General features: G+C 38.6%; 1 protein-coding gene across 1 annotated transcript; it reads right to left on the reverse strand.

The window, feature by feature from the left end:
- Window positions 1–665: 665 nt before the first annotated feature.
- iqgap3 (IQ motif containing GTPase activating protein 3) lies at window positions 666–21,567 on the reverse strand. The gene is made up of 38 exons (XM_051865809.1): window positions 21,253–21,567; window positions 21,028–21,115; window positions 19,712–19,868; window positions 19,134–19,211; window positions 18,948–19,024; window positions 18,776–18,843; window positions 18,538–18,651; window positions 18,228–18,406; window positions 18,076–18,157; window positions 17,692–17,855; window positions 17,534–17,621; window positions 16,136–16,299; window positions 15,056–15,216; window positions 14,629–14,744; window positions 14,374–14,537; window positions 14,108–14,198; window positions 13,795–13,962; window positions 12,883–13,025; window positions 12,616–12,786; window positions 12,233–12,316; window positions 12,081–12,152; window positions 11,929–11,998; window positions 11,572–11,780; window positions 11,353–11,505; window positions 9,777–9,940; window positions 9,188–9,412; window positions 8,928–9,068; window positions 8,227–8,311; window positions 6,885–7,117; window positions 6,678–6,810; window positions 5,349–5,451; window positions 4,952–5,090; window positions 4,761–4,848; window positions 3,684–3,896; window positions 3,442–3,602; window positions 1,864–1,989; window positions 1,500–1,608; window positions 666–1,393 (listed from the first exon to the last, which is right to left on the reverse strand). Exons 1-38 carry the CDS (start codon window positions 21,281–21,283, stop codon window positions 1,280–1,282), a joined length of 4,926 nt encoding a protein of 1,641 aa, XP_051721769.1. The 5' UTR covers window positions 21,284–21,567; the 3' UTR covers window positions 666–1,279.
- Between the last annotated feature and the right edge of the window lie 224 nt (window positions 21,568–21,791).

Below are 21,791 nucleotides of genomic sequence, written 5' to 3' on the forward strand. Positions count from 1 at the left end.
ATAACCTAAGAAAAGACAAAAATCCCCATAAAACTAATAAAATGAATAATAAAAATAAACAAAAGATACTAAAATTACATTTAAATCAAAATAAGCCCAACAATAAATTATCATAATTTGTCATTTTTAAATTCATTATTTTTTTTTAACAAATGCTGGAAGTGATGAAGAATTTCTGCCAACTATCTGAAAAATAAAATGTTTAAGTTTCTGTATGTTTTAAGAAAGGTAAGAAAAATAATCTAATTCAAACAGAAACAAGATTATTTTTCTTATCCCACTGGCAGATAATTTTGCTCGTTTAAAGCAAAAACTCACTTAATTTTGAATTTTTTTCCTCCAGAAAACAAGAAAAAATATCTTATGTCACTTCACTTATCTAGTAAAAGCATCTGGATTTAAGAACTTTTAGATATTTAGACTGGAAACAAGACAAAAATACTAAGAAAAGCATTTGTTGCAGTGAGTGACACACACGATACTGATGATGAGACAAAAACTAAAAACAGAAAAATACACTTACATATAAATCACTGATCCTGATCCATCAGTCTTTAGATCCTCCTGAAACAAACAAGCAACTCACAGAAAACTGAACACAATAAAGAATTTATAAAGAATCGCCAGTTTACGAAATATGAAATATTACACCATGAGACAGACACTTTTTATTCATGCAAAGTCTTTTATTGTGAATAAAACCAGCATTAAAAGCACAAAGTAGTGTTTTGGAGACTTATAAATGACCTAAAAACAGACGTGAAGAAGGGAAAAGAAATACAAAGACATTTCAGAAGAGAAAAACAGAGACAGAACGACAGAAAATATTTACACAGAGTTATTAGTTTGAGGTGTAAAAGAGCACGAATGAGAGCAGCTGACCATCACCTGACTGAACCGCTGGATAACTAGTGTAACTAGTCTTCAGACACACACAACACTGCACTGAACGGAGCTGAATCGATTCAGTGTGTGTGAATGAACTGAAAGATTCTTCTGTGATTCATTCTAATAAAGTAAAGCTTCATTTTATTTGCCAATGATTGAATATATGAATATAGTATAGTAGTGTACGGTAGTGTCTTGAATATATCCAGAGTCATTTTGGTTAATAAAACACACGTGCTTTGAGCAATGACTTATGGGCTGATTATTGCTCAAATGCAGTGTTATTACTCTGGGAAAGAATCACGTTCATCTGGAGTGTTTCTGTAAGATTATAACAATATTACTGTAAGTAAAAGCACGAGTCACATGACTGAACGTGTGACGCAACATTTCACTTTTTGAAGAATTTCTTATTGAGAAGGAAGATGAGCAGATTGACGTTGACTTTGGCTTTATCGAACATCTTCATCACGGCGACTTCCTCATACTGCAGCTGTAGCAGATCCTGCAAACACACACACACACACACGTTATCGCTCATGTTTCACCCCAAAGGACACACACAAACACTATTAAAGCATCTGTGGAGAGACACTGCAGCATCACGTCACCTGATATTTGAGAGGGAATCTCTCCATGTCCACACCCATGAAACGAGCCTTCACCAGGAAGGTCCCGTCCTCCTCAGCGGGCACGATGTCAAAGATCACATTCTTGAACCTGCAGATTATGAACACACACACACACACTCTCAATATACATCCATAGTCATCTTTGTATTGTGTGGTTCCTCAGTGACTGAACACACATGAACACACAAAAACTCTCAAAAAGAGCAACTCATTTCACTGAATCAGTCTGGATCTGAATCACTCACTCATGATGTCAGACTCTGAATCAGAGTATTTGATTATGACTGTATTGACCAATCAGCATGCAGCAGTGGATCTGTGTGTGTGTGTGTGTGTGTCGTACTGTGTGACGGGCAGGTCTTCGATCTCCAGCAGAACTCCTTTCTCATGCAGACGTGCAGCTGTGTACGTGAGAGCCGACTGCTTCTTCTTCCCTTTATTATCAGACACTTTCTTCCCGTTGACTTTACTGACGGACAGAGACAGAGCGCGTCACACACAAACACCAATATTGATTTTGATGAACCGATATTGGTTCTTAAATCTCAAGAATCAATCTTTTAGTCTGTGCTGTTTCAGTTGATGTGTGAACAAAACTTTACTCAACATTATTTGTAGCTCCTGCCATCCAATAATCACAATAATATTTGTGCTTTGATACTTTTGATATGAAACGAAGTCTCAGCTTTCAATTGCACCGACTGACAGGGTTCCACATTTAGTTCAGAGAGATTATTTTGCTTAAGAAAAACTGACATGTGCTGTACTTATTTTATATCAGCTAGTTGCCAAGGCAACATTTCTTATTTTCATTTAGTTTAACATGACATACTAAAAAGAAGTAAAACGTAAATAAAAATTAATAAAAACTAAAGACATTTTGAGAAAAAAAAAAAAAAAAATACTAAAAATGACAAAAAAAAAAAAGCACTACAAAACTACTAAAACTTTAAAATTATAACTGTTTTAACACTTTTTTCAAATACTGTAATACCGATATACTGAACCGATATTTATTTAATTTATTAGTTTGAGTTATAACACCACTGAATGAACGAACTGTTTTAACACTTTTTCCAATACTGTAATGACAAAAAAAAAAGACAAAAAAAAAAAAAAAAAAAACACTACAAAACTACTAAAAAAAAAAACTTGAAAATTATAAAAATACAAAACTGATTCAAAATATGAATAAAAATAGAGAAACAGATATTGATTTTTTTATAACCAATATCAATTATTTGCATGTTTTATGTGCCCGATAACTGATATACTGAACCGATATTTGTTTTATTAGTTTTTCAGTAATAACAGCACTGAAATAGCAAATCAACTGTTTTATTCAACACTTTTTTTCCAATACTGTAATACCAATATACTGAACCGATATTTATTTGTTTTATTTTTCGACAGTTATAACAGCACTGAACGAGCTAACTGTTTTATTTAACTTTTTTCCAATACTGTAATACCGATATACTGAACCGATATTTATTTGATTTATTAGTTTGACGGTTATAACAACAGCACTGAATGAGCGAACAAACCGTTTTAACACTTTTTTTCCGATACTGATATACTGAACCGATATTTATTTAATTTATTAGTTTGAGTTATAACACCACCGAACGATATACTGATCTAATATTTATTTGTTTTATTAGTTTTTGACAGTTATAACAGCACTGAGCGAGCAAATTATCTAGTAATATTAAATAATTCTAACAAATTTAAAAAAAGCATAAAACATTCTAAACCGCCTGAATAAAAAACATTGCCACTTTAGTGTGGCTTTAGTACTCCCAGTTGCATCTTTTTATGTATAACAAAAAAATATCTGTAAAATAATATATCAGTAAAACCGATTATCGGTCGATCTCTAAATAAATAACCGTATGATCTGAATGACACTGAAGTGTACCTGGCGGTGAGGTTGTGCAGGCAGGTGTTGATGTACTGGCTGTAATAATCCACCTGCTCCGAGTGGAAGGAGCTCTTGCAGTGCAGACTGTGCAGCGTCTGTCTGAGTTTGACCAGCTCCGCCTGACGCCTCTGACGATACACACGCTGGTGACGGATGTCCTATACACACACACAGCAGACCGTCAGCACACACACACACATACACCTGACCGGCACCGTCACACACCGGCCGCGCAGTACCTTAGCGATGAGCTGCAGCATCTGCGCGTGCGTGTCGGGGGGACAGAGGGTACCGATGGCCTCCAGCCTCCTCAGGTTCCTCTGGATCTTCCTCTTCTTCTCCTCCAGCGTCAGGCTGCCGTCGGCGATCAGCGACTGGTTCCTCTTCATCTTCTCTGGGGTCCGTGCGTCTCTCTGAGCGCGCTGATGCATCATCCAGCCGTGCTGCACCTCCTGAACACACACGACACACTCTTTCGTTTTTATATGAAGTTAATGAAGGATTTAAGATCTCAAATCAGCCCTGAAAACACTCAATTTAACACACACACACACACACAAAAAACAGTATCATCAGTTTTTAATCATCTAATAATCAGGATTTCACAGAAATGTTTTCAGATTTTTGTAGGCCAAAATTTTCTGCAGCTTTTCTTTTTTTGTGTTGTTTTGCAGTGAAATTGATGAAATAATGTTATGCAATTAAATGTTATTATCACTGATGTCACATATCTTTTATTAATATATTGAATTAGTTTTCATTTTTATATTTTCTGTTTTCATTTTAGTTCATTTTCAGTAATTTTGTAATTTATTTGTCATTTTTATTTTCATTGTTTCTAAATTTTTATTTCAGTTATTTTACTATTTTAGTTACTACTGAAGTTTACATATTTCAGTTATTTTATTTCCAGTATTCTAGTAACATTTATTTTTATGGTTTTAGTCAACAATTAGTATTAGCAACAGTAAGAATACAATTACCTGTAAAAATTATTTAATTATTAATTTAATTCATTCTATTCATTAATAAAAAAATATAATATATATATATTTAACCAATAATTTCTAAAAATAAATACAATCATACATACTTTGTTTATATATATATATATATATATATATATTATATGTTACACCATTCAGAGGAATGAGGAAATCTTCCAATTAAAGTTAATGTGTGTGTGTACATAGACACATAGTTTTTTAACTTTAATTGGAAGATTTCCTCATTCCTCGCATCTTTACTACAGTTTGTGTCTCTGGATCAGATGCAGTGATGGCTGTGGGTGTGTGTGTGGGCGGAGTCATCTCTACCTGATCTCTGGAGGCGGAGATTTGAAGCACCTCACTGAGCGTGTCACCGGGCTGCGTTCGGATTACATCTATGATCAGCTGCTTAGTGCTGAAGAATAACCAGACAGGAAATGAACTCAAACTCATCATCATCATCATCATCATCATCATCAGACACCATAGCAGCAGCCGAACAGACAGATGCAGCCCACCTCAGCAGAATCCCCCGCGCGTCAGGCCTGTCATCAGAGCTTTTGAAGACGTCAAACTTGCTGGTGAGGGTCAGAGAAACCTCCATCTTGGCCAGAGTCTGCTCCACGCTTGGATCTGCGGGGTTGAGCTGCCCCTCGCCTGCACACACACACACACACACACACACACAGAGAGACATCAGAACAGATCTGTTCCTGATCCAGAACAATGACGATGAACTCTAAAGGTCCTGATATACTTCAAGCGAAATCAAAAGAACAAACTGGTGACATCATTTTGAACAATATCAGGCCAAATGAAACAGCTTGCCAAAGTGAACTTTCTGGAAAAGTTCGCTCCGGATGGTAAACACCTTCATGTATTTCGAACAACTTCTTCATCTTCTGGATGACGTACCTACGAGATCCTGAAGCGACGGCACTGAGCCCAGATCCTGCAGCAGCTGCTGAAGAGGGTCAGACGGATCCGGACACAGACAGTCCTGATGCTCCAACAGCAGCTACGACAAACACACACAGTCCCGTCAGTAACACACGAGATTGTGTGCAGAATGACAACAGTGGAATTAATAAAAATGAATAAACATTTTATTTCCAGGATGACTAACCACACACCACTTGCAGAATTAAACATGGTCATGTGACCACAGCGTAAAAAAACCAAAAAAAACCCCCACATTGTTAGAAACTGTGATCACTGCATACTGAATACTGGTTCATATACTATTATTTAAAATATGTATGCAGTACAGTAGTATCTCAACACAGAGTGGGCGATTTACTGATCAAAACCATTAACCAATAGAAATGTGTAAACTAGCATAAATTTATGCATATCGTTTCTAATGCCAGTGAACCTTCAGCTTAAAAATAAAATCATATTAATTCTGAATAGAATGTAATGAGATAAAAAGACGCCACACGTCCTACACGTGAAAACACAGTCCACTTCATAAACAAATAACTCAAAAATATGTGGCCGAAAATGAATTTCATGTTCATTTTAAGAGGAGAAATATATGCACTATATTATAAGTCTTTTACTAATTCAAAATATTACTGTCAATTATGCAAGAAAAAAAAAAATTATTATTATTATTATTATTTTTATTATTATTAATAATAATAATAATAATAATAATAATATAATATATATAATATATATATATAAAAAATTATTATTATTATTAAATTAAATCATGAAAAAGTTAACATAAAACTACCTTATGTGCAATTAAAATGATTATGTACTAAATATTTGAGTGTTGATTATTAAATAAATTCTGATTAATTACTACATTTTATAATTTATTCAACTGAAAATAAAATTTAATAATCAATTGTTTATACACAACTCAGTTTTGAGTGTTGATTATTAAATTGATCATTTTTTATTGTTTTTAATTTTATTTAATAATTCAAGTTATTACGCAAAAAATACATACACATTAATATTTATACATAATTTCAGAGATTAGACTTAAGTCAAAAGTATAATATTTATTTATGATTCATTACAGTATATTTTAATGATTATTTACTGTAAATAAAAAAATAAATCTCATTTTTGATCAATTTTATTTACTATGTAAATATTATCATAAAGACCATTAGATTTTTTTTTTTTTTTTTTACATTTTAATCAGGTTTCTATAAAAACTGTGAAACATTGTTATCGACCAAAACTGTAGGAATATTGTGATGTAATGTTTGACCAGACACTGACTCTGTGCGTGTTGATGAGTTCACTGATGGAGATGTAGATCACGGGTCTGTTGAGGATCAGCGTCTCTGAATACTCGTCGATATTGAAGCGCTCCTCCGGCTCAGGCACGTCGCACACAGCGTGCAGGAACTTCCTGTAGCAGGAGAGAACAGAGAGATGAGACAGGAGAACACAGCCTGAGCTCCTCCTCTGAGGTCAGACACTCACCTGAACCTGGCGTGAGTGTGTGTGATGTATTCGTTCAGAGCGCGCAGGTGCGCCGAGTCTCCGTGGAAGTGTTTGAGCGCGGCGCTGTGCTGAAGGATGCGAGCGATGGAGCCCAGCGTCCGCCGCTGACCCGGCAGCAGAGCAGAACCGGCGCCGAACTCCACCACGTCAAACCCGTCCGGAGCCACAACCGCAGGGTTCATGTAGCGATAGTAGATGAGATTACCCACAATCTGATCACACACACACACACACACACACACACACACACACAAACACACACAAACAAACAAACACCAATTATCACATTATCCTGCCAAAGAGCTGCCCACTTTTATGTATTTTATTATATTTCATATATACACACACACACACACACACTTCTTCCAGTTTCTCAAAGAAGACAATCTGATAAACTTATCAGATTTTGACATTTTTTTTGGCCTTCCGGTCCTTTTCCATTCCATTTATGTTTAAGAGAGCCGGTTCCTGCTATTGCTCAAGTGTCAGAGGAGGTCACTAAATACTTTCCACTTTAGCCTATAAAACCGGTTTTGTTTTCTGTTTTTTAAAATACTGCATACACATTTCCTGCATTTTCTGATTACATTCTAATAAAGAGAAAATAATTTATATCCTTGCTAAAACAACATCTAATGGTGACCTAAGACATTTGCATTGCACTGAATGTGTGTGTGTATATATATTTTATATACATGCATTAAACATTAAATAATCAAAACAGGTTAAGTAAAATATAATGAATATATAGGCTAATATAGTACATATATGTAGCGAAAGAGTTCATATCTCTAGGGAACTAACAAGCTGTGGACACTGGATGGCATTTCTGAGGTAAATGCTACGTGACATATTGCTTACAAGCCGTTTCATTGATGTCTTTCCGTGCTTGAAACACTGATTGAGCGATTACACGAGATACATTTCAGTAAGTTGTACTGTATCTTTCAACATACCTTCAGATGTTCATTTAAGTTTATTCTGTAACTAGTATTAAAGAGGAAGAGATGATCGCGTTCACTCGTGCTCCGCGCTAAACTGAGGCGCCTATACAGCGATCTGTCACGCCACATCAGAGCGACAAAACGGCATTTATTGTTTGAATTTTGTAATAAAATTGACTGAATTTGAGGGATGAGACTTTATTTTTCTTATCGAAAGTAACAAAACACAGAGCTTATTGTGATTATTGGTGGTTAAAAGTGGTTCATGGGCTACAACTCTGTATTCGTCGGTACACGTGTACCGAGCCGGAAGACGCGTACCGAAAATTTTCGGTACAAATACATGTTAATCTGAGTTTTGATATAGTTTTGAGTACCTTGTACAGCTCGTCCTCACTGGCCTGAGGAAACTTCTCCTTCAGAGCGTCTCTCAAAACTTTAGCAGTGTAACGCAAACCATACCTGTTCAAGACACACACACGTGTAACATCACATGACATGTGAGTGAGAACATGTTTAACCATTCTAAAATAAGCTAAACACATGCAATATAAAGATTTAAGACATAAAATCAGCCCTGAAAACACCAAATTTGAGAAAAATAACTAATAACTAATATTCAGTCCCATCAGGATTTCACAGAACTTTATTTTATTTTATTTTTGCAGGCCAAAATTTCCTAATTTTTTAGTTTTATTATGGAAATATTTGGGGCATTTTTCAGTGTTGTTTTGCAGTGAAAACCCATCAATGATCATTATGTTATGTAATTAGTATTATTAACAGTAAGAGCACAATTACCTGTACATTTGTTTGTTACTGAAATCAACTGTGGTCATTTCACATTAATTCTTTAAAGGTAATTGTATTCTTACCGTCACAAATGCTAATTCTAAATCTTGGAGGCACTGAATATAGTGACCTAATTTAAGAGTTTAAGTGTTTGTTGTGTTTTTATTGTAAATCTTAAATATAAACACACAAATAAATGAAGGTTTGGTGAGCAGAAGAGACCTCTTTCATAAACATCTCTAACCTTTGACCAGTGTGTATGTGTGTATAGTCATGAAACACGTACGGTAGTTTGTGCGTGTTGCTGATGATGGCGTGTAGGACGCGCTCCGTGAGGTTCTTCAGGTTGGTGATGGAGATGTTTAACCTCTGCTGGACCTCAGAATGACTCAAGGCCTCCTCAACGCTCACCTCATACGGTAAACAACTGAAACACACACACGATGAGATTATAGCTTCATCTACAGCAGGTGATGTTCATGTACCTGAACTCACTAAACCTCAAATAAGAACACAGGAATCAGTTTCTACATCATTCATACGGACCTCTTCTGTCCCGTCTGGCTCTCTGTCTGGTTGATCCAGCTCTTGTAGATCTCCACGGGGTCGGTGCGGATGTTGAGCGTTCGGTCCTGTAGAACCTCTCTGATGGCCGGACCCAGGACGTCCTTCAGTGCGTTCTGACCGCGAGCGTGACGGTAGAAACTCACCAGCATCTTTATGACGGTGGGGTTTCCTGTGACCACTTCCTGCGGCCGGTCCACCTTCACACTGCACAGATTTCAGCGCTGTCATGAACAACACGAACCAAACTCTTCCCGTCTCAGATACGACTACAGTGTTCAGCCAATGAACACCATAGGCTGGCATTATGCAAATTAGGTTCAGCAGGAAGTGAGACTGGAATTACTGACGACTCGTTTCAGCAGTTCAGAATCGATTCTTTCTTTTAGGAGAGAATAACTTTATCTGCACTTTGATCTTTGAAACTTAGCTTTTACATTCACAAACAGCTTTATTACACACTGCATGAAAGGTAATATCCCAAAAAGCATTATAAGGACACTTTAAATCATTCTTTTCAGTGGCTACAGCATGAGACACATGAGTGGGGTGTGTGTGTGTGTGTTCATACTGGATCTCGTGGCGCAGCGCGGCAGTGAAGAGCTGCAGCAGCAGGAAGGCCTCCCTGCAGTCTGAGCCGTAGTTGAAGAGAGTGAAGATGACCGTCTCCATGAACCTGGTGCTCTTATTCTGAGGCATCAGGAAGATCAGCTGAGCCAGATACAGCGGCTGGGTCTAGAAACACACACACACACACACACACACACACACACACACACACGATTCAGCCCTATTTCAAAAGAAATATCTAAACCAGAGATTCCCTTACTTTTGTCTCAGTCAAACCTGATCTATTCAATTCACTTAAATTTGTATATTGCTTTCACAATACATTCTGTTTCAAAGAGCTTTACTGAAAATGCTTGTTTCAATGTTACAATTAGGAAGCTAATATTTCTAAAAGATCCAAAAAAAAAAAAAAAAAAAAAAAAAGTTCATTTTTAAATAATTCAATAACATTTGCATGTTCACAATCCTCTGATGGCGGTTTATGAAGGTATATATCATATGACATGCATGCATTTTTTTTTCCTGTATTTTAGTTTGATTTTATTTTACAATTATTTTTATTTTATGTTTTTATGATTAAATTACTTTTAGTCTTTAGATTATTTTTAAAAATCTTGAATTTTATATTTTTATGAATTAACTCATTTTTAGTGTTTTTGATGATTGTTTTTCTTTTAAAATTATTTGAATTTTATATTTTTTTTATTTAATTTTCAGTGTTTTACATAGATTTTTTATTTTTAAATATTTTAATTTTTTTGTTTTTATGAGTAAATGCATTTTTAGTGTTTGATGATTTTTTTAATTTTTTTAAATGATTTGAATTGTATATTTTTATGATTTAATTTTCAGTGTTTTATATAGATTGTTTATTTTTAAATATTTCATTTTTGTTATAAGTGAATTCATTTTTAGTATTTTTGATGATTGTTTTAAAATGATTTTGAGTAAATGCATTTTAGTGTTTTTGATGATTGTATTGTAAAATGATCTGAATTTTATATTTTTATGATTTAACTTTCAGTGTTTTATATAGATTTTTTTATTTTTAAATATTTAATTTTTTTGTTTTTATGAGTAAATGCATTTTTAGTGTTTTTAATGATTGTTTTTATTTTAAAATTATTTGGAAGTTTATATTTTTATTATATCTCTGTAAATGTTTAGTGACAGAACAGTACATTCAGAAAATATTCAGACTCTTTCACTTATTTCACATTCATGTTGCAGCCTTGTGCTCAAATGCTTTAAAATCTAATTTTAACTGCAAATTTAAAGGCCATTATGGGGTATGGAGTGTAGATTTGACAAATTATTACAAATCTGTTTTTTGCTTTGTCATTATGGGAAAAACAAGTGTTGATGTGAAAATAATAATATTTTAAAGCGTTTTAAGCTGCAACATAAAATGTGAAAAAAAACGAAGGGGTCTTTCTGAATGTACTGTATTTATTTTAAAATTATGCATTTATTTTAATTGTACATTTTTATGATTTCATTAATTAGTAGCTTCATCAACAAACCCCAGTCTCCATCTATATATGCTAATATAAATGTGTGTGTGTGTGTGTGTGTACCTGCAGCAGGTAGAAGAGGTGCTGATAGGCCTCCAGTTTGTCTCTCTTCTCTTTACTGAGAGCTTTCAGGCCCTTGTGTTTGTCCAGAGCCATCATGTCACTCAACTGCTCCTTATTCTTCTTAGTGAGCTTCTTACAGTGAGACACCACCTCCTACAGACAGACACAGTCAGTCAGAGAGACGAACAGAGCCGTGGTGTCTCCGCTGCCTTTACTGACCTGTAGAGTGACTCTGTTCCGGACCAGCAGGCCGATCTTCAGGTCCATGAGGTCCAGGTCGGCCTCCAGCTGTCTGTTGGCCCGGATGGATCTCACCACGTCCTCTCTGAGACGCAGCAGCTCCCCCTCCTGACGGATGTCATTGTCACCAAACTCCAGCAGGTGAGCGAACTTACGCACCACAGACAGCGGCGGCGCACTGGAGTGAACTGAACCAGATGAAACACATTCACAGAACATCAAAAATGCAGCCTTGGTGAGAAGAAGAGTTTTAAATCTGAATTATTCCAAACTTTTGAACGGTAGCGTATCACAAATATTGTGAAAAGACTGTCAAGCGTATCATCAGTGACTGACCCAGTAAGCGATACTCCTCACGGGCTCTGCTGGCTCTGAAGAACGCCTGGATCCGGATTACAGCTCTGACCTGACAGAGAAATAAAACACACAGATGAAAACACGTGCGGACACACACTCATCATGATGCCGGACGCAGGTGTGTCCCTCACGTGTCTCCTGAAGTAAGCGAGCCGGGCGAGATACTTCCTGCGGGCGAGCCACATCTTCACTGCGGCCTGGATCTGAGAGACCAGAGAATCAGACGTGAGTCCAAACACACAAACGAACTGTTTCCTGTGAGTCTGACGGTGTTGTGCTTTACCTTGACGACAGCTCTCCAGTTCTGGTACAGATACTGCAGTCTGTGGCGGTATTCTCTCTGCTGTCTGTATCTCCTCCAGTGAGACTGAAGACACAAATTCAGCACTGTGACCTTCACTGCATCATACATCATTATGGGTGTAACAATGCGTCAAAAATGAGACAATATGAATTGTGCATTGTTCACCCAAAATGAAAGATTAGATTTAATTTGCTCACACATTTGAGCTAACTAGTTTTAATTCATTAATAATAGTTAATAAACATAAGTACATTATTTAAAACTTTTCTTACTTCTAAATAAGTAAGCCTAAACTTTTAGATTTGCACACTAGTTCTCCCATGAACGGTATGTGAAGACGTTCAGGCGCAGGTGAGTCTCACCTGGATGGTGACGACGGCAGGCAGCTGCGTGTTGAGGAAGTGCAGACGCTCGGCCAGCTTCTGTCTCAGCAGGAAGCCTCGCATGCGCGCCTGCAGCTGCAGCACTAGCGTCTCGCTGGCCTTCCACTGCACGTCTCTGCTGTGGGCCGCAGTCACACTACTGCACACCGCCTGCAGGGGGCATCAAACACACGGTATCCTCACTGTGTGCTCTGCTTGCATACTCAGTATGTTTTACAGGTGTAGGTGTTTTGTGGCGTGTCTCACCTGGATCTCCTCACGCGTCAGGAAAGTGCTGTTCTGGACGAACCCCTGAGGTCTTTCCCAGCTGCCCTCCAGTTTCTGCAGGTGAAAGAAATAAGAGCTGCTGTCCGGCAGTTTCGTCCTCATCCACGGACTTCTGTTATCACCTGCCCAACACACACACACACACTTTAAAGGATTAGTTCACTTCAGAATTAAAATTTCCTGATAATTTACTCACCTCCATGTCTTTCTTTCTTCAGTGGAAAAGAAATGAAGGTTTTTGAGGAAACCATTCCAGGATTTTTCTCCATATAGTGGACTTCACTGGGGTTCAACGCATAACGTAACGTAATCATGTTGGAAAGGTCATACCGTAGGCGGAAGTACTGGTCCAGTGTTTACAAAGTGAACGTATAAAGACTAAGTCGGCCTTTTCAAAATAAGGTAAAACAATGATGTCGGATGATTTTGAAGTTGGAGGAGAAAATGAGATGGAGTTTTTCGCCCTACTGCGGTACTTCCGCCTACGTCACACGTGACCTTTCCAACATGATTACGTAATGCGTGGAGCATCACAGAGCAGTGCAAGACGAGCATTTGTGGTCAAAAAGTATATAATTTTTATTTGTTTTAGAAAATGTCTGATGGTTTCTCTAGATAAGACTCTTATTCCTCATCTGGGATCATGTAGAGCTCTTTGAAGCTGCACTGAAACTGACATTTGGACCTTCAACCCGTTGAACCCCAGTGAAGTCCACTATATGGAGAAAAATCCTGGAATGTTTTCCTCAAAAACCTTCATTTCTTTTCCACTGAAGAAAGAAACACATGAACATCTTGGATGACATGGAGGTGAGTAAATCATCAGGAAACTTTAATCCTTTAAATTCAGCAGTTTGTGGGGTGTGTTGTGTGTGTCTGTGTTGGACTGACCCTCCAGTGTTTTGGCCCGCAGCAGGGCGCTCAGCTCCGTCTGGTACCCAGCAGCACATTCGGACACCACACTCCGCAGCGCCACCTCAGGCAGACGCAGCACACGCAGCGTCTGAGACCCTTTGCCCTCTTTAACAGCCTGATTGACTGCGGCCAGACCCAGACACACTACACAAAACAGGAAATTATTAACATGTTTCCTTGAAAGTCACATGATGAACTCTTACAATATAAACCTGTAAGGCCCATAACAATTGCACTTTGATTAAATAATTTATATGCAGTTATATGTTTATCAAGCATGTTCACTCACTCTTCAGTGCTTTCTGAGTGTCCTGATTGGCCAGTCTCACACCTTCCTGAATGTCAGCCAACCAGAGCTCAGCTCCAGGGTCACGGCTCACCTGCGCAGACAGGAAATGAGTGTTTGAGCTCAATCGGATCGACTGATGAAGGCCTTTCAATCTAAATGAACCATCAAACTAGTTTTTTTGGGGGTATATATAAATGTAGCTGCTGTCTGTGGTGGTTTATGGTCCTGATATCATGCAGTAACTCATGGACGCATCACTAACACACCTCTGCCTTGTGTCGTTTTGCTCGAGTCAGCAGGTCATGGTAGCGTCTGGCGTTGTGCGGCAGCACCTCCTGCAGGCCGCTGGAGGGCAGCATCAGAGCAGAGAGGGTCTTCTGAGGATCGCTGCGACTCAGTGCCTGATTGATCAGACCGATGGTGAGAATCTCTGTGGAGATCAACAACGACAAGACGATTACTAAAGCTGCAAACTAATTATTATAACCAGAGCCACTCTAAAGCATTTCTGATCGACTGACGTTCATGTTCCTCGTGAGTGGCCGTGTTGACGGCGTTCAGTCCCGTCTGCAGGTCGTTCCAGGTGAGAAGAGCTTTACCTGCCCTCCTCTTCTGCTCACACAGCTCCTCGAAATACCTGAACACACACTGTTATTACTGCAGGAAAGCCTGACTTATGCAATATCTGATGTTTTGAAACAATTTATTGAACCTTAAGACAAAATCTAAAATAAAAAAGTCTGCATGTGTTTTTTGTTGAGTATCATATTTGTATAGTGTTACTGATTTTACCACACAAAACACGGTTTTACTCTCTTAACTGTCGGCTTTTTGATTTAATATGATTATTTATAAATGGACACACTAATAAAATCTTGATCTGATAAATGATAATAGTGAGATGTCCATATATATTCATATTGTGAGTCTCATGAGTGATGGTCAGACCTCTGAATCAGACTGTCATCGATGTCAGAGAGTCCAGCGGCAGGACTGACCAGCGTAGCACTGAACGCACCGAAGTCTTTCACCTCCACAGCCTGATTAACCAGAGCAACCGCTGACAACATCTCTACCGCAACAAACAACTCCTCCTGCTGCAGCTCACCCTACACACACACACACACACACACACACACTCCATCAGATGATTTACAACTTTATATGAAAAAAAATGAAATGAAGTTTTCAAAAAGAGTAATACTTATTTCATATGCAAAGATGTTAGCCAATCATAACAGAGGGGGGTTTACACTGAAGTCTTAAAGGAGACACGCCCATTTAAACTCTTTAAATCAGAGCGCTAAAAAAGGACTTTAATTTATAAATTATAGTAGTTTTGTGGTAAAAATCTGTGGTGACAGATCGCTGTAGCGCCTCAGTTGAACCGATCATCTCTTCCTCTTTACTACTAGTTACAGCAGCAAATAAACAAGAATGAACATCAGAAGGAATGTTGAAAGATACAGAACAACTTACTGAAATTAATCATGTCTCATGTAATCGATCAATCAGTGTTTCAACCGCGGAAATACGTCTATAGATCTGGTATCGTCACATTTACCTCAGAAAAGACATTCAATGACCATAAACTCGATGGTTAGATCGTTTTGATACATACATGCACCAGATTATATATTCATTATATTTTTACCTAACCTGTTCTTCAATATTTAATACATGTTTGAATAAATCCTTCATCAAAAGTTTTATTGCAGCCATCATTTAAATATTTATATTTCAACAACAAATGAGTAGAAGCATAATTGTCATTTAATACTTCTTATTATATTGTTATTTTAAGAAAACTTCCTTATCTGCAATATAAATGTTTGTACACAAATCAGTTGAAAAAAAAAAAAAATTACAAATACTGTATGGATATGAATCTAAATGAATCTTGTGAATCGAATCACATCGTGAAATCTGTGTCAATGCCCAGCCCTGGTGAAACATTTCTTTACCTGGTGATAAAAGTATGGTTTAGAACGACATTAGGTGCCGTGTGAAAGCCCTGCAGTGTGTTACCTGTGGACACTGGTGCTGCAGCGGAGCCAGCTCTCTCTGGTAAAGCTCCGCAGCGAACGGATAGACATCTGGCAGATGAGCATCTGGGTTCATTAGTGCCCGAACCGTCTGACGAGCTTCTCCACGCCGCACAGCCTCGTTTATTTTACTCACCGCCTGCTGCACTACATACACACACACACCTTACTGCACATGAACTCACATTTTAAAGGGTTAGTTCATCAAATGAAAATTCTGTCATCAATTACTCACCCTCGTCTAATGAGGCATCCCAATTTGTCTAGTTATACTATGCCCTAAAAGCATGTACTTAAACGAACTACTCTGTCGATTAGTTACATGCGTCCTGTCACCGTTTAAACTGCCCTTGCACAGTTAAAATCCTCCACACTCAATTTAATTTAATTTCCTACCATATCGGAGAGAAATGTAGTCTGCGGTCATGCCGAGAACTCTCCTCATGTGTTTTCATAATGATGCATTTAAAATTTAATGACCAAATGTATCTTTATAGAAGTTCATAATGCTGTTTGAGATAAGATATAATATGGAAAACAATGAATATATTTTTGTCAGGCTAGAGACTGATATTAATCACTCAGACCCCTTTATCTAAACCTCTGGACTTAACCGTCGGTCTTGTGCATCCACCATGTTTGTAGTTTTTAACACTTTTTATTTGTGTTTGCAGGTCTAATCGAATCCTCATCCAACACGCAATGGGTAATATTAGCCGTTCACAGATCTGCACTTGGGATTCTATCAAGAAATAGTAGACAATCCGGATATCTTTGGATGCTTGTACTAATTTCAACATGCATAATCTGAGACACAGTAATTCTAATTTAGGACAGATATGCTGCGTCCCAGTTCGCATACTAAGACTTTCATTCATGTTTGGAACACAAATTAATCTATTTCTAATGAAATATGAGAGATTTCTGTCCCTCCAATGACTCAAAACGTTCATTAAGAGACAGTAAAATAAATCCTTATGATTAGAGCGGTTTAATCCAAGTCTCCTGAAGAGATATGATCGCTTTATATGATGAACAGATTTAATTTAGGTTTTTATTCACATATAAACATTGATCAGCGAACATAAACAGAAGCTCAATCATACTTGCGCGAGAACAAACCTCATTGGGTGCCATATTTGAGTAGCACATCAATGTTTATATGTGAATGAAGTCTAAATTAAACCCGTTTATCATACCATCTCTTCATGAACGTTTTGAAGCTTCAGAGTTTTGGGTGAACAGACTTTCAACGCAGGGACAGAAATATCTCAGGTTTCATTAAAAATATCTTCAATTGTGTTCTGAAGATGAAGGAAAGTCACATGAGTAGTTGATGACAGAATTGGGTGAACTATAAAACCATGCATGTTTGACTGACTGGTTCTATCTCTCTGCGCGTCCTCGTTGGCCATGTTGACGGCCTCCTGTAGTTCGTCTCTCTCCAGAGGATCCACACACCCCAGATCCTGTCAAACACACACTTCAGTCACCGGTGGACGGTATGTTTTGAGTAAGAGATGATGGTGTGAGTCTCACCAGGGCTTTCTGCTCTCGATCAGCGCTCATCTGCTCCAGGTACCAGCCGGCGTGATCCCGGACCAGTCCTCTGAGCGCCAGGTTAGGGTTCTGCAGGGCACACATCAGCGCCAGCGGATCACTGCAGTCTAACGCCTCGTCCACCCGCTCCACCGCCGCTCGCACTGCAACACAGAGAGAGAGAGAGACGTCAATCTAACACTGGGCAATACAACAACAATGGAAAAAATAAGAAATTATATTAGGCTTAACGAAAAAAAGACAGATTACATTTATTCAGATGTTAAATGTGACTTAGATGAACATCACAATGTAATTTTTCCTAATTATTGAAATTTCATTTAGGTTTTGTGGTGAAATATGACATGTGACTAACACACTCACTGTTGACTCTGTTAATGGATTCTTGTATTTCTCTCTGCGTCAGATATTCCTCATAAATGTCGTTCTCTGCTGATCCGTTTCCCTGTAAAACACAGAACCGTTCATATCCACTCGACAGCAGCAATGTTTCTGTGCTCATGTGACGCTCTCACGTTTGTTCGCGCCCGCGCCGCTTTCTGTGCCCGCGCCTGCCGCAGCATCTCCTGGTAGACGGGCGTGAGCTGGTCCTGCAGGCCGGTCAGCATGGCGTTGGGATTCCGCAGGGCCTGAGCCGTGACCTCCACACAGCCGCGGTCCACCGCTTCGTTGATGGCGATCACAGCCGCGTGTACTGCAGACAGAAGAGACTGAACACTCACTCCCAGCATTCTTTTCTCCTCTGACTTAAGTTTAAAGTCGGCATGAAATCACAATAGACAATTCTTATTTTGTAGTATTGTCACTTTTTGCAGCGTCACACACCTGCCGCCTCGTCCACAGAGAGCTCATTGGCCAGAATTCCTCCGATCTTACTGAACGCTGGCATCTGAATCCCGTATTTATCCAGCTCCAGTTTCATGTTGTTGATCTCCTCCTCTGCAGAACACACAAAAACACTTTATAAAACACACTACAGAAATGGCTTTGAGGTCAAAGTATATTGACATACGCACAGAGCAGATGGTGTAGAACTAGTCATAAAAAGAAATTAAAGTTTTACCCGTGAACTTGACCTTCCCACACAGGTCGTGGATCTGAGGGGCGAGTCCCAAACGAAACAGGTACAAACTAACACGAGATCAGAAACCAGGAAACAATTAATAACCGCAATGAAACACTCAGAATTTGTTGTTTTATAATCCTAAATGATCTGGAGCTAGAGTAGTTCTGACCTCAGAGCATGAATGCAGTAAACGGCTCTGGGCATGTTCTTCTTATCGTACACATCCGTCGTCTCTGGATGAAAGATCTGCAGAATATACAGCAGGAATCATCTTCAGGAATATGAGATATTCACTACAGTCCACAACAACAGCTCCTGTTTGAGTTGCAGTGGAATTATGGGCTGTGTGATTTACCGTTGGCAATCCGACCTCCATCATGGCGTTCCTCCAGTGGTTGATGTTGTCAGTGTGACGGAACTGAAGCCCGGAGGCCTGAGCAGAAAAGATCAGAGATTCACAACGATCACATATTAATGGTGTGACATTATGCTATTTTAAAGGTTCCTAATGTTGTTTTGGAGTCTCCTAAAATAGATTTACATTCATCAAAGGTCAAAAACACATTGATTATCTCATATCATCCACTGCAGCATCAGCTCTCTTCTCTCAGTGTCTGAAACGGTTCGATCAAAGATTCGGTCTCTCTAAACCCCGCCTTTCTGAGAGCTTCCTCTGCTCTGATTGGTCAGATGGCCCAGTCTGCTGTGATTGGCTCATCCTTCTGAAGTGCATCAAAGTGCGAACAACACGAACTAAACTCTTCTAGTCTCAGATACAACTACAGTGTTTGAGGGCGGGGCAAAGCAGATGCTGTTCAGCCAATGAAGACCAGAGGCGGACATTATGCAAATTAGTTACAAACCTACGCAGATTCAGACTGCTGATTAGTACATATTCCTTTGAATCCACGTCTACAGTCATTAATCGCTCACCTTGTATCGCTCCTGGTCCAAGTCGTAAATCTTCTTCAGTGGAACCACATTAGGAGCGAAACAGTGGCCCAGTTTAGCCAGATAAACGCCGTTTCTCAGCGCCTCCTCCAGCTCAGTGGGAGCAGGTAACTCCTCCTTCAGACACGCCTCCATCCACCTGACAGCAAGACAAACATCTTCAAGGGTTAGTTCACCCAAAAATGAAATTTCTGTCATTAATTACTCTCCCTCATGTCGTTCCACACCCGTAAGACCTTCGTTCATCTTCAGAACACAAATTAAGATATTTTTGATGAAATCCAAGAGGTTTATGACTCGTCCATAGACAGCAATATAATCAACACTTTGTCCAGAAAGGTACTAAAGACATCGTTAAAACAGTCATGTGACTGCAGTGGTTCAACCTTAATGTTATGAAGAGACGAGAATACTTTTTGTGCGCAAAAACACAACAAAAATAACGACTTTATTCAACAATCTCTTCTCTGTGTCATTCTCATACGTTGTTTACGTCCAGCGCTTCCAGGTTCATCATCAGAACGCCGACTCATTATTGGCCGGCTCCTGTGTCAGCATCACACGCATGCGTCGTGCTGATCACGCGATCAGATCTGGCCAATACTGAGATGGCGTTCAGATGCAAACACGGAAGCTTCACTGTGATACTGCGTCACCTGCGTCAGGGAAGAGAAGAGATTGTTGAATAAAGTAGTTATTTTTGTTTTGTTTTTGCGCACAAAAAGTATTCTCGTCCCTTCATCACATTAAGGTTGAACCACTGCAGTCACATGACTGTTTTAACGATGTCTTTAGTACCTTTCTGGACCTTGAAAGTGTTGCTACGAGTCATAAACCTTTCGGATTTCATCAAAAATATCTTAATTTGTGTTCTGAAGATGAACGAAGGTCTTACAGGTGTGGAACGACATGAGGGAGAGTAATTAATGACAGAAATTTCATTTTTGGGTGAACTAACGCTTTAACACTGCAACGACTAATCAATAAAATTAGGCTTAAAGTACCTGACGATGTTATTGCATCTCATTCATTTATATCTATTGGTTTGTACAGACTTTGAAGCAGAGCACTGATGTGAAATAACATGCTTTGCTTTTCAATAAAATACTGCAAATATGTTTTGTTTCTTTATCTGAGTAATTAAATAAAAACTTAGAGTATTGAGATCGATTATTTAAAGTGTTGAAAGTTTCAAAAATAATTGTTATAACACATTATGGATAACACTTCACCAAGAAATGCATCAGACACGTGTGTGTGTGTGTGTGTGTGTGTGTGTGTGTGTGTGTGTTGTGCACCTCTTGGCCTCCTCCAGGCGGCACAGGTATTGATAAGCCACATTCTGAATCCTCTGTTCATCCATCTCCTCTGCGGTCAGACGCTCATCTGATATAAACATCAACACAAAACCTCAGTCACATATAAACACACATCAGTCTTCCGTGATTCCGTTTTGTTAGTCTGACGTGAATCTCTAGTTTGAATTTTTAATTGATATGAATGTGTTTTATTTCGGTACTTACAGCCGGACCGGGTCTGAACACCGTCCCCCATCTCTGTTCTGTCAGTATCCGATCAATCGCGTTCTGATAAATCGACACAAACGCACGCGCTGATCTCTGACAAGCGACTCGACTTTCTTCTTAACAAACTACTTCAGTCTGAAGCCGCAAATTAGTGACGCTCTCAGTCGGTTGCTTTAATAGATGTTTAACACATCTATAACGATAACTAAGATTAAACTCTCATTCGGCTCTGATTAATAATTCAACTATAAAGGACGACTGAAAACGCGACAGCTACCGTCTGTCAGTTGTTTACGGTTTGAAAATATCCCGCCCGCTTCTCATTGGCTCCCGCACGACTCCGCCCACTTGATGACAGCGGGGTGAGTCGCTGTGCGTTATGGGTATTGTAGTGTAAATGATTTTCAAAAAGCAGAGCGTTTGTTTGAAATATGGTTTATATGTCTTGTATGTACTGATTTGTTCTGTTTGTTAATATTGCAATACAAAATAATAATAATAATACAATAAATAAACGAGTTTATGTTTATTTGTGT

Source organism: Ctenopharyngodon idella, chromosome 16, assembly GCF_019924925.1.
Source record: "Ctenopharyngodon idella isolate HZGC_01 chromosome 16, HZGC01, whole genome shotgun sequence".
NCBI classification, from domain to species: Eukaryota; Metazoa; Chordata; class Actinopteri; order Cypriniformes; family Xenocyprididae; genus Ctenopharyngodon; species Ctenopharyngodon idella.